The sequence below is a fragment of the Gigantopelta aegis genome, chromosome 6 (assembly GCF_016097555.1).
Source record: "Gigantopelta aegis isolate Gae_Host chromosome 6, Gae_host_genome, whole genome shotgun sequence".
In the NCBI taxonomy this organism is placed as follows: Eukaryota; Metazoa; Mollusca; class Gastropoda; order Neomphalida; family Peltospiridae; genus Gigantopelta; species Gigantopelta aegis.
The window spans coordinates 32,320,080-32,334,423 of NC_054704.1; the positions used below are offsets into that span (position 1 = coordinate 32,320,080).

Sequence of the window (14,344 nt, forward strand, 5' to 3'; positions counted from 1 at the left end):
CAACAATGCCTACGTCACGACAAATTTCACAGAGTTCGCACAGACTTGGGGTGCGTTCTTTTCACCTCTCCTGGACATGTTCCAACTGTTCTGTCCTGGTTGTATCCCCTCTCCAGATATCGTAAGACGTAGCAAAATTATTGGTTTTAAGGGTTTGTAACGTTTTGTATTGAGACACTTACTTGTCTGAACTTTATTGTTACTGAAAATGTTCACGAACTGTGAAGAAAAATCTCACAAATGAACAACAAATCGGATGTTGATTGCGCGAACCGTGCACGAGAAAACAAACCAAACCAAAATGATAATGATCACGTGGTATACCAACGTCTGTGACATTGAAATGGAAATATCCCATCTAAAAATAGATTAGACCTTGTCTGCTCAAAGTTTTTTTCTCAAATGTGCGTCCGTTTTTAAGAAATACGAAAAATGCATTTTGTGGTATTACAAAAACCAGGATTACCAAAAAACACTTCAGGTGAATGGAAATGTATATTCTAAATAATAAACGGTAAATAAAGTGCAATTTTATTTGTGAAAAAATGGGTTTAATAGCGAAAAAAAACGCCGTAATGGTTAACAACTAACCGTAACTAGGGTGTGTCCCTTTAAAAAATTAAAAAAAAAAATTGAAACATGATGTTAAGTGTACTAAACATCAAAAGAAATGCATTTCTTGTTTGGTATACGTTTTTTTTTAATTAAAAGTTTCACAATTACACAACACATATGTAAACAGACTTTTTCAAAGAAGTTTGAGCAGAATACTCTTCAGCAGTTTGGTATAACATCTGTTTTTATGTTATATTTTTGTTCACACAATTAACTGCTGCTCCAGAAATGAAGATGGGGAAAACACTAAAAGAAATTTTCCCTTTATCACTGATTAAAATGTTTCCGTTAATCGCTGTTCCATTTGTAAATGAAGAAACACTTTAGCTGCTACCCACTGCAACTACTTACTACAGCAGACGGCTAGTCGTGTCGTGTTTGTGACGTCCACTCAAACTGTTGACCAACATTACTTTTGTAAGGTACAACTAGTATTTCCTTCAGGAAGAATAATGACCGAGTCACCACCACTTCTAAAGGAAGAACCATCCATCCATCCATTAAAAATGAACTTTTATTCTTACCCTAAAGTAATTTGGTAAAAACTGTTGGCATTTTACTTTATGTAAAGTAGCACAAGCCATTCTGTCCTCTTGACAGTTATTAATGTCTTTGACGACAAACTGAATTATGTTGACCACAATGCTACATGTCATTTAGTGTGCTTACGTTGATTCCATTCATAATGTATTTGTACACATTCCACACCTGAAGTCACTGCTAAACAAACTCTCCACAATTAGCTATGGCGACTTTATTGGTTGGTTCTCCACCCTTACTTCCACAAGTCTGCAAAGAAGTAAATAATAAAAAAAAATTAATATGTAAATTTTAACACGGTGATTATTGTTGCTAGTATAATAAAAATATGGCTCTACCTTTATTTTAATTTCTTACACACCTGTTGGTGAAAACATCACTTGTTATTTTTGATAACACATGGTTGTTAACACATATATATGCAATAACGTCATCAATGTCATACCATCCAATGAAAAAAATAATGATTGAATCGGGTCACTCTGTGACGTACAAGTTGATCTGAAATTGTCTTGTCTGTTATGTACAAGTTAACTATAAGCACAAGGGCCATAAATAGGTTTGCGTTAGAAAAGGCATTTAAATTTATTTTAAAATCGGTTTTTGGGGATATGTAAAAAATAGAATACAACATTTATGTCCGTTAGATACCACTTATCTTACAACTAGTTTAAAAACGTATCCAACTCACTTTTGCTTGTTAGATACGTTTTAAAACAACTCGTATCTAACTGGTATATAACAGCCACTCATGTAGTATTCTCTATATAATCGGGTACTACTGGACAAAAACCGAACAAATGTAAAATTTTACTTCATGCAGTAATGAATATTGCAAAGTAATAAATACATTTTTAATTAAATTGATAATAAAAGTCATTGTTTTATTTATAACATGTCTGTCATAAGTTTACAAAGCGAAAACAGGTACCAACCTCCATTTTCCTCACCACATCCATCCCTTCTGTGACACGGCCAAAAACAACATGCTTGCCATCTAACCTGAAATCGAAGCATTTGGAAATTAAGTGTTGTAATTAAAATTAGCTTGTGCATGGTGTTACTGTCATAAATTTCTCATCTTGCTGGCTAAAATTATATGAATTTGTGTGTTTATATCAACAAAAACACACATAGGGTGTTCTGTAATTGATGTATCAAAAGCCATGGTATGTCCAGCGATTGCAAAACAAGGCGTCGCATGCGACGTTTACTACCCTCATTTCCAACGTCTATTTTCACCACAGTTGCTCAGACTCCAGTTCATATTTTCTTGAACACATACTATCGTACGAAAACAAAAGAAACACCTAAAAGCCACTTTTTTCGATTTGCTGTCACATGCAATATTTTACTGACAAATAGTTGATCACCAGTAATCTTTGACTCATCCACGACATCAATATACCTACCGATGTAACTTTATTCAAGTTATAAAATGTAAACATTGAAAAAAACAAAAGTTCATCGTATCGCTGCCATTTTGTTGTTTTTCTTGCACTGGAATCCAAATAGTTGTTCCTTTGATACTAATATTAATAGAGTGCCAAACGGTAACCAGTATTTTATTAGTTTAAAGGTTGCAAGCCACCATTTACGTTTGCAAAACTTTAAAAGTAGAAATTATTAATTTAATTTATAAAATATCAAATAAATTGCAAAAAAAATAAATAATATATATATATATATATATATAAAATTAAATACACAATATCATGGAATAGATAAATTTAACAAAGTATCTACATTGAAAAATTACTAATTTGATGTGTGGGGTAGAATTGTATGTCTTAACCTATAACACATGTACAGTTTATGCTAATAAAGGTTCTTGTTTCTTTTTGAGTTTTTTATTTATTTATTATTATTATTATTTATTTTTTTGGGGTGGGTGGGGGAGGAATTGCCATTTATAAGTAAATAAATATATATATATATATATATATATATATATATATACACATTTATAAGTGATAAAATATTAATTTGTTTTTAATGCTATTAATTGTTCTAATAGGTAACATGGATAGTTTTTTTAACTTAGGTGGTATTATTGGAAACAAATATTTTTAAATATTAATAAGTAACTTTATTCTAAACTGATGACAATTGTTTGCATGTTTTTCTAAACATACCATAAAATATGCACAATGAGCATGTTGTGTTATGTGTAAATTGACAAATTGATTTAACATAATCTTAGTATGCAAAATGTATATTAAAAAGTTAGTTATTTCAATTTAATGGGGTTTTGTGTTTTATAAACAGTTAAAATTGGGCAAGTGAATTTTTCACCATGACCAGTAAATTTTCAAATCCACTGGTCCTATGGCAAGTGAATTAAAAAAAAAAAAAAAAATCTAGAACACCATGTACATGGAACGCTTGTAACAGTTGGATATCGCTTATTCCTGCACTGACCAATCACATTCAAGGATAGAAATGTGAGTCATACTTGTTCCAATCTTGGGCCAACAATTTCACCAACTATATGCATTACTAGTGGACTACATTGCACACTTGTGGGGTAACCGACTCCGGCCCATAGAGCCCCCTCTCCCCCCCCCCCCCCCCCCCCCCCGTTACTGAGTGTCTGTAGCTCTTGATAGCCCCCCTCCCCCAACTCCTACTCCGACAGTTCCAACGCCTTCTAGTACTTCATTTTGCAACCACTGATGTCCTGTTTAAACAAATATTTTAGTTAAAAGACACCTTTACTGCTTATGCGGCTATAGATTATTTTTACATTTAAGGCCAGGCAAACCAGTATTCGCTTTTGGTTAAGCTCGCTAAGATCACTGGTTGAATGGGGAGACTATCCAAATAGAAATATATCAAAACACTTTAGGGTTAGATTAGATATGAAGTGACAATGTCTCTGGTCAGATTGCAATAACATTGTCAAGATGAAAGTCAACACGGACACACACAATAATTACCAGTTTAATTAAAGGTTACCAACATACCAGTCTGTTTTCTCTGTAGTAAACATGGACACACACAATAATTACCAGTTTAATTAAAGATTACCAACATACCAGTCTGTTTTCTCTGTAGTAAGGAAAAACTGTGATCCATTCGTGTTGGGCCCTGAATTTGCCATGGATAAAGTACCTGAAAAACAACAACATGAAAGACTTAAACTTCTAACAAAAATCCCCAAAAAGGAAAAAAAAGGAAATCACAATGTTCATTTTCTATATCATAATGGATGTAATTCCAAGTCTTTCGTATATGTAAGAACTTTATATTTTAATGCATTTAATGTCGATAAATAATTACATCACCTCAAAGTTTTAAAAATCTAATAATCACTATGACTGAAAGTAGTTTATTGAATTTCTGAGACTAATTAATGCTTTGAAATCATTCTTGATACTTTTCGGCATAAAGTCAATTACACATTTAATGAAGAAAAAAAATAATAATTACCTGGTGATGTATGTTTCAGGACAAAGTTTTCATCTTCAAACTTTTTTCCATATATGGATTTTCCTCCAGTACCATTATGATTTGTAAAATCTCCTCCTTGACACATCTATGCACTGTTAAGGTTTACAAGGAATCAAATAGACATATATTATGAACATTAAACAGTTGTGGTGCTTTGCCAGAACTGTACACTGCAATAAATGTATTGCCTACATCAACAAGGATGAGCATAAACTTATGTACTACACATAAAAGATATAAAAATTAGTTCAATACATTTTCGTGAATAAAATAGTAATATTAAAAAATATTGTCCCTCAAATTTGTGTTAAAAGATTACGATTAGTTAAAACATCCAGAAAGAAACTAGTCACCCTAAGGTATGACTTTAGTTGAAAGAGTTACCATTAAAGAAACTAGTCACCCTAAGGTATGACTTTAGTTGAAAGAGTTACCATTAAAAAAAGTCAAAATTTCATAAATGACTTTTACAAGTATAATGTTACTATCTTCTTTTATATCTTGTATAAGCATATTAAACAATGTTTGGACTGGTAGTAGTAACATGGTACACTAGATTAAAGGATACAAAAGAGGGAATAATTCTGTGGAATGTGCTGCCCTTGTAGCCAAAGCCTTTCTCGTGAGTACACAAACATCGGAAATTTTCTAAGGAAAAAAGAAACATATTTGAAGTATTACATCAGATACTCTTGTAATATATTTGTCAAGATACATATCTTTTGTAAAACACAGACAATTATGAATTATTATATGGACAACCATTGCTTGTGATATCTCTTTACAGTGACCAAATGACGAAAAAGATAAATATTTTTTAAAACCCACTTGAAGGAAAGAATGTTTTATTTAACAACACACACACAACACATTTTAATTACGGTTATATGTCATCAGAACCACATAAATATAAGAAACTGTTCATAATACTATCTACTAAAATTTGCATACATTTAAATAAAGTATATTTAATGGGATCATTATAAAAGCATCGCTGACTTCATAGTCAATTGTTTTTAAGAGGACAAGCAAGACTGATAGATATTTCATCAAAAACTTATTTCTCTAACTAACCAATTTTGTTCTGTGCCCTTATTAGTAATGACACAAAGATAATTATCAATCTGAGTAAAGAAGCACTTATGTAAATTGCTTTAACAATATCAAAAGTACTTCTACAACAATAATTAACAACCAGCTGTAGTACTGAAAACATGCATTATAAATAGAGATAACAAATGTAGTAAAAGAATGCAGCAAACAATATAACAATAATATGATGTTAATTTAAACCTGCAGTTTTCGGTACGACGTCTGCCTTCAGTTCAATGACTATTCTCCCTGTCTGACGACCACCAATCGTAATATCAAAATACACCTGAGGATTTTCACGTGATTTCTTTACTACAGGCTGTGATGACTGAAATAAATAAAACAGACTGATCATAAACAGGCCATCTTTGAGCTAAAGTTCAAATTTCTACATCTTTTGTATGACAAAAACAAGCAAACTCGTAATATTTTAACAAATTTTATAAAATAAAAAGAAACTATTTTCTAAACTGGCATCTCTGAGGATTAAATTTGTAATAACAAATTGGTAGTTAGTAAATAAAAAATAATTAAATATAGTATTGTGTAAACTGACACATTCTTTGGTCCCCACATTTCCAGTTCTTTATGATGCTAAAAGAAAACCATGATATCTATAGAGGCAGTGTATGGATTTATATGTATTTCCATATCTAAAGTCATTGTTTCACTCTTACTATAAATCAAAGTAACAAGAAATGCAGGACTAGCTCTGGCACTTGCCAAATTCGCAAATATTGTAAATTTTAAACACAATTGGCAAATTTTATTTTAATTTGGTGAAAACATTTCATGTAATAATTGATATTTTGTTCAAAATAATGGTGGGTTTGTTCAATTTTTAGCATTTAATAGATAATTAGGCAAATTGTTTTACACACCCAGAGCTAGCCCTGAAATGAGTTTTTTGTACAGAGTCTGATATAAAACCAACATGGAGTGAACCACATTTCACCTCATCTGTTTCTTCAGCTGATCTTTTAGTGCCTTGTTCCCCATCCCCATCTCCTCCTTCTTCTTCTTCTTCTGTGTCCTTGTTGTTGAGTGTTTCACCGGCATGCTTCTGTAACCACGAGTCCTCAGCCCACACTGTTCAATACAGAAAAAATCCCACACTGATCAATACAGAAAAAACCCCACACTGATCAATACAGAATAAAACCACACTGATCAATACAGAAAAAATCCCACACTGATCAATACAGAAAAAAACCCACACTGATCAATACAGAAAAAAACCCACACTGATCAATACAGAATAAAACCACACTGATCAATACAGAAAAAAACCACACTGATCAATACAGAAAAAAACACACTGATCAATACAGAATAAAACCACACTGATCAATACAGAAAAAACCACAATGATCAATACAGAATAAAACCACACTGATCAATACAGAAAAAAACCCACACTGATCAATACAGAATAAAACCACACTGATCAATACAGAATAAAACCAAACTGATCAATACAGAATATAACCACATTGATCAATACAGAAAAAAAAACACTGATCAATACAGAATAAAACCACACTGATCAATACAGAAAACCCCCCACACTGATCAATACAGAAAACCCCCCACACTGATCAATACAGAATAAAACCACACTGATCAATACAGAAAAAACCACACTGATCAATACAGAATAAAACCACACTGATCAATACAGAATAAAACCAAACTGATCAATACAGAATATAACCACACTGATCAATACAGAAAAAAAACACTGATCAATACAGAATAAAACCACACTGATCAATACAGAAAACCCCCCACACTGATCAATACAGAATAAAACCACTCTGATCAACGTAGAATAAAACCACACAGATCAACGTAGAATAAAACCACACTGATCAATCCAGAATAAAACCATATTGTTCAATACAGAATAAAACCACACTGATCAACACAAAATAAAACCACATTGATCAATACAGAATAAAACCACACTGATCAATGTAGAATAAAACCACACTGATCAATACAGAATGAAACCACACTGATCAATACAGAGTAAAACCATACTGTTCAAAACAGAATAAAACCACACTGATCAATACAGAATAAAACCACACTGATCAATACAGAATAAAACCATATTGTTCAGTACAGAATAAAACCACACTGATCAATACAGAATAAAACCACATTGATCAATACAGAATAAAACCACACTGATCAATACAGAATAAAACCACATTGATCAATACAGAATAAAAACACACTGATCAACACATAATAAAACCACATTGATCAATACAGAATAAAACCACACTGATCAACACAGAATAAAACCACACTGATCAACACAGAATAAAACCAAACTGATCAATCCTGAATAAAACCACACTGATCAACGTAGAATAAAACCACACTGATCAACACAGAATAAAACCACATTGATCAATACAGAATAAAACCATATTGATCAATACAGAATAAAACCACACTGATCAATACAGAATAAAACCACACTGATCAATACAGAATAAAACCATATTGATCAATACAGAATAAAACCACACTGTTCAACACAGAATAAAACCAGACTGATCAACACAGAATAAAACCATACTGATCAATACAAAATAAAACTACCACTACAGTACATGACATAACAATTATTTGTTTGTGTTTAACAACACCACTAGAGCACATTGATTAATTAATCATCGGCTATTGGATGTCAAACATTTGGTAATTTTGACAAATAATTAAAGAGGAAACCTGCTACAGTTTCCCATTAGTAGCAAGGGATATTTTACATGCACCATCCCACAGACAGGATAGCACATATCATGGCTGACACAACAATGAAGGAGGAGGAAATGTTTTATTTACTGATGCAATCAACACATTTTATTTACGGTTATATGGGATCGAATATATGGTAAAGGACCACACAGATACTGCGAGAGGAAATCTGCTGTCACTACTTCATGGGCTACTCTTTTCGATTAGCAGCAAGGGATCTTTTATATGCACCATTCCACAGACAGGATAGTACATACCACGGCCTTTGTTACACCAGTTGTAGAGCACTGGCTGGAACGAGAAATAGCCCAATGGGTCCATCTACTGGGATTGATCCTAGACTGACTGTGCATCAAGCAAACGCTTTACAAGTTGCCTATGTCCCACCCTGACACAACAATGAAGTCATCCAACAATCTTTTTCTGAAGCAAAATGTGTGCCGCTCTATGACATATGTAATTACCCTGGCTGAACCCACCAGTACAAGGTTATGGACCCAGCTACTTACGGGCCTAAATAACCGATTCAACAAACTACTCTTAAACTTTACTTTGGTTACCCAGGCGATATGTGAAACATGCTATAAATCTTGTAGCTTGCCATCTATGCCTAGGTGACTATACTGAAGGTTTGCACTCTGTAAATCCACCTTTAAATACAAGACCTTTGAGTTCATTATGACTTTAAACAGAACACAGGGCTCATTTTGCCACTTTAAGTTTAAATAACTTTAAGAAAAAATTTGACAAATGTTATTTTAATTTGGAGGAAAAAAATTATATATTGATTGATATTTTGTTGGAAAATAACTATAGGTTTTAAATTTTTTATACAATTTGGTGAAATATTCTGATCACCCAAAGCTAGCCTTGGAATATATATGGTCCTGTCGTGTAACAATTGTAACATGTCTAATACAAATCTTTTTCAACCTGTAATAATATGCAGGGCTTCTAGAATTTTGTTTAAATCCACTAGCCATGGGATCAGTGATTTTAAAAATTTACTAGCCCTACTCTAAGTTAATACAATTTTACTAAATAATAGTTACTGTAATAATCAGATATGTCACCTAAAGAGGGAGATAGAGCTTAAAAACACTAACATTGGGGGTTTGGGGAGAGGGAAGGATATTCAGATTTACAAAATAGACTTAACTGCAACATTTGACAAATGGTTTTCACTAGCCATCAGGCATAGCAATAGTAGTTATTTACTAGCTCAACATTGAATATCACTAGCCATGGGAGTGGGGCTACCATAATCTAGAAGCTCTGAATATGCATAAATCATTACACAAAAGTCAATATAAGAATGTCCCACATATCACTAAACAAAGCGATCACAAAGTTTTACAAAGGTAACAAGATATTATTGTTAATGCTTATCGAACCTGCTCTTGATGCTCCTTCCTTCATTTTCATGGGTTTAGCTAAATTCACACGAATAGTCCTTCCAAAAAGTTCAGAGTCATTCTGAAATAATTAAAAGGAAAAATGTGAACCAATAAATGAATGAATGTTTAACGACAGATCAGCCAAACAAAGGTAAGTATATCAATATGATTATTTAGGAAAAATGTCTACCTTTGAATAAAAAAGTTTTAAATCTTAGAAAATTATACAGCTGGTTTGTATCTCATAAAAAGAACAATAAATCCAATAAAAATCCAAGGCAGAATGAGCTATCTGAACCTAACTCTGTGTTAGTTATAGGTAACACTATAAAGGTTCCTACCATATTGTCAATAGCTGCAGCTGCATCCTGTAAAAAAACAAAAGAAAGTGTTTGAAAAATATCACATTGAAACAAATTTAAGCAGGATCAGTTACAGGGCTGACACTGGGTCAAATATCGGTTTATCCAATTTTCAGATATGTAGAGTATTTCCTTAAAGGGACATTCCTGAGTTTGCTGCAATTTTAAAGATGTTATTGACTAACGGAGACTTTTTAACGATTATAATTACGTATCAAATATATTTTTCTGCATAAATATTAGTAGCTGTATATTAAACGTGTTTCTGATCGTTCTAATATTAAACGTGTTTCTGATTGTTCTAATATTTGTACTAGGTTAAATTTCATTTTATTTCCTAAAATATTATTTTTTCGTATGTACGAAATTATTTGAAGACAAAATCCAGTTTGGGCTTCTTTCAAATATTAAGACGACCAGAAACATATTGAATATACAGACACTGATATTCTAAACAAGAAAATATATTTAATATGTAAGTTTAATCGTAGAACTATTTTATTAGTCGGAAACATCTTACAATGCAGCAAACTCAGGAATGTCCCTTTAAAAGTTAATAAAATGTGGTTAATTTATGAAGTATTTTAACCAAAGACTGAATATTATAGCTACTTTATATAAAAAATAGCAACTGGCTAATTTGGCAATGGACAGGGTGAGCTAAAAGTTTTTTTTTAACAATTTGTAATGCCAACCTAAATAAAATAATAAAAAGTTTGTACATCTAAAAAAAAAATCCAATACTATAAGTTAGCACAAAAATTTATCTTACCTCAGCCAATTCAAACTCAATAAATGCAAAGCCTCTGTGTTTTTCTGTAAAACATCAGATACAAATATTTCACTATAATCACCATATAATAATTAATTACTCATCATAATTATTAGTAGCTTAATTTTATAACTCAAATAAAATACCCAAAGTAATGAATCCAGTTATGTAAAGTATAGACAAGCTTAGAATGAAACAGGAGCCTAACTACATGATATACATATCTAACACAATTCTTATTCAGTTCATTCCATTACAAAATAGAATAAGGCTCGTTACATGCTTTAGAAGCATCCCGAAGAAACTAGTAACATGCACTATCAATTATATATAGTGCAGTAGAAAGATTACATTTATTGTTACTAGTCTTAATCTCATAGTTTAAACAATTTACTGCACCGTACACTTCACATTTTACAACAGGCATAGCCTATGTGAAGGCTTCTCTGTACAATATATAGTATTTTAAAATAGATTTTATAATATGTTTAAACAAAAAGGAAGATTTTCTGCATCCACCCCTGATTTGCCATCTCTAATACCTGTTTCATAATCCAGTGGAATGTTTATATCAACCAATTCTCCAAATGGGATAAAAGCTTCTTGAATAATCTTGTCATCAACTTCCTCAGCTAGGCCACCTGAAAAAAAAAGTAAATGACATAATAAAATTTATATTTCTTGTTTTAATGGTGTATTACCAAACAGTGTTCATCCTGGATCAAAAATACATGTAGCCAAAACATTAGCCAAATGAGATTTTTATTAGTCATAACAAAAATGTTTTAGCCAACGAGATCGCTATTATGCTAATTGAATATTTTGTATTATTACTATTATGTCTGTGGTGTCGCATAGTAATCTATCCGACACCCGCTTGTTCACATCAGAAGACAGAAAATGGCGTAGCAAAACTTTTAGAAATGACTTCACCGATCCTTTTCCTCATACAAGACTAATCAAAGTTTTATTTTCCTCCAATACGGGCAGATAACAATAACCATGTGTTTTAAAAAACCCCACACAGTCAGACTTTTTTTCTTTAATTCAAAGTGAAGATCGTTTCAAAGTAAGTATTTCTTGGTCTCCATAAGCTCGAAAAATAGATCACAATACACAATTAGGGTGGGAAAACGTGATGGTAGTCGCTATTCTGACCGCAATTCCACTCCGAGCAAAATTGCTCTGAACCGTTCAGAGCTCGCTACAGGCATAATGATAATCGTCCAATGATAATCATAATGCGTTGCAAAGAGTTTGAACAGCACTCCTCTATAACAAAGCTCTAAAGACTAACCCTAACACTAACCTTAACCACTGAAAGGGTCGAACTCATGCCAATGCGTTACTCCAAATAACCTTGGCTTGTGCTTGCACTTGCATTCGAGGTTAATCTTGATGAACTAACAGTAACACTAACGTGACTACGGTCGAGCCCAACTTGAAACTTTACCGTGCCATTTACAGTAGTTAGTCTAATTAATACCTTTATCAACTTACTTCGTCTGATACACAATATATAAAATATTTTTACAACATAAATACACAATAATTAATAAAGAAGTGACCGATAAAACAGCTACAAACCAACGTAAACAACACGTTTGCTCGTTGTTGACGCCATGCTGAATGTTGTTTTGTAATTTCCTCCATTTGGTAGAGCCTCGGCTTTTATTCCCTCGATGTTTTTCCACCTCCACCATCATCAACAGCATTTAAAATTTAACATATTTTATTATGCAGGTACTTATAGATCCCACAGTGGAGGGATGGGTAGTCATGGTATGCCTCACCTGGGACATTTTTGTTTTGAAATGCTATACTTGGAGATGCACTTTCCTGACATTTGGGTTGTAATAAAAATGTATGTTAGAAAAGTAAAAATGTGAAGGGTAATACGATCATAGCGGGATAAGTATGGTAGGTGTGCTTTTAAAAATTATGAAGATAGTGCTAAATCACAATAGCCCTAGCATTACATCAACATAGTTATGTTGTGATGTTGCAGAAAATAATTCACAACAAATATATGTTTTTTTTAATATATTACTACATATCAGTTCTCAGGAGAGAGAGAGACAGAGTTGAGTGTTAGGAGAGAGAGAGAGAGAGAGAGAGAGAGAGAGAGAGAGAGAGAGAGAGAGAGAGAGAGGAGAGAGAGAGAGAGAGGGATGGAGGGAGAGAGAGATGAAAGAGAGACAGACAGATAGATAGAGACAGACATACTGATAGAGACAGACAGACTGATATAGACAGACTGAGAGATAGAGACATACAGACTGATAGAGACAGACAAACAGAGAGATAGAGACAGACAGACTGAGAGACAGAGGGATGCCAGCCTATGTAAAAAGCTCATCCAACATAGTACATGGCAGAATCATTTTTTCACAAGACAAATGTTTTATATAGGCTAAGCATGAACCAACCTCAATCTCTTGATTAATCACTAATTAAAATATGTTCATCGCCTTCCAACAAATTTTCCAACTGTTGACAAAGACAAAATATTTTTATCTGTGAATATTTTGGGAAATCAATGAAGGTTTGCTCATTGATGATAATTGTCTCAGATCCAAGTCAAACATAATAAAGCACAAGAATACAATATAATATGCTATAATTAAACTAACCAAATATTGATGTGCTGCACTGATGCTGTGGACTACACATTACTAAGATTGGTATTATTAAAACCTGTTACCATTTTGTATATGTTTTGACTTCACAAGATTATGGTTTTCACTCTCTCAAAAAAACAACGTCTGACTGGGACAGAAGTGTTGGCTCTAGGAGGGGTGTTAAAGACAGTGATCTGCCCCCATTTGCCCACCTGTTTCAATACAGAAAAGCTAAATTCAAAATATACCACAATGCTCTACTAGTAATATCTATTATTCAAAAGCTTGACATTACTCCATGTATAAACTTGTACATTGCACCATTAATTTTTTCAGGTGGAACATAGCTCAGTTGAGTACTTGCCAGAGGTGCATGAAGTCAAGCCCTCAATGGACTCTGGTTCTTTTCCCCATCCACAAAGACAATGGTATGTACTGTTCTGTCTATGAGAAAGTACATATAAAAGATCTTGTTGCTTTACCCCAAGGAGTAGCCTGTGATGGCAGGAGGTAACCATGTTCTTGATGCTTCACCCCAAGGAGTAGCCTGTCATGGCAGGAGGTAACCATGTTCTTGTTGCTTTACCCCAAGGAGTAGCCTGTGATGGCAGGAGGTAACCATGTTCTTGATGCTTCACCCCAAGGAGTAGCATGTGATGGCAGCAGGTAACCATGTTCTTGTTGCTTTACCCCAAGGAGTAGCCTGTGATGGCAGCAGGT

General features: G+C 33.1%; 1 protein-coding gene across 1 annotated transcript; it reads right to left on the reverse strand.

Annotated features, from left to right (window-relative positions):
• Window positions 1-679: 679 nt before the first annotated feature.
• On the reverse strand, window positions 680-12,647 carry LOC121374872 (peptidyl-prolyl cis-trans isomerase E-like). The gene is made up of 12 exons (XM_041501983.1): window positions 12,591-12,647; window positions 11,546-11,644; window positions 11,004-11,047; window positions 10,211-10,237; window positions 9,867-9,948; window positions 6,656-6,789; window positions 5,902-6,028; window positions 5,177-5,256; window positions 4,588-4,693; window positions 4,194-4,269; window positions 2,091-2,157; window positions 680-1,404 (listed from the first exon to the last, which is right to left on the reverse strand). Exons 1-12 carry the CDS (start codon window positions 12,625-12,627, stop codon window positions 1,336-1,338), a joined length of 948 nt encoding a protein of 315 aa, XP_041357917.1. The 5' UTR covers window positions 12,628-12,647; the 3' UTR covers window positions 680-1,335.
• Between the last annotated feature and the right edge of the window lie 1,697 nt (window positions 12,648-14,344).

What these genes read in the sequence shown, in the direction of transcription:
- LOC121374872 (XM_041501983.1), bottom strand. Translation starts at nt 12,627, where the DNA reads ATGGCGTCAACAACGAGCAAACGTGTTGTTTACGTTG. An exon ending in CGTCGTACCGAAAACTGCAG is followed by an intron (nt 5,257 to 5,901) that starts GTTTAAATTAAC and finishes TTTTTTCCTTAG; the next exon opens with AAAATTTCCGATGTTTGTGT. An exon ending in CCTGAAACATACATCACCAG is followed by an intron (nt 4,270 to 4,587) that starts GTAATTATTATT and finishes GTTGTTTTTCAG; the next exon opens with GTACTTTATCCATGGCAAAT.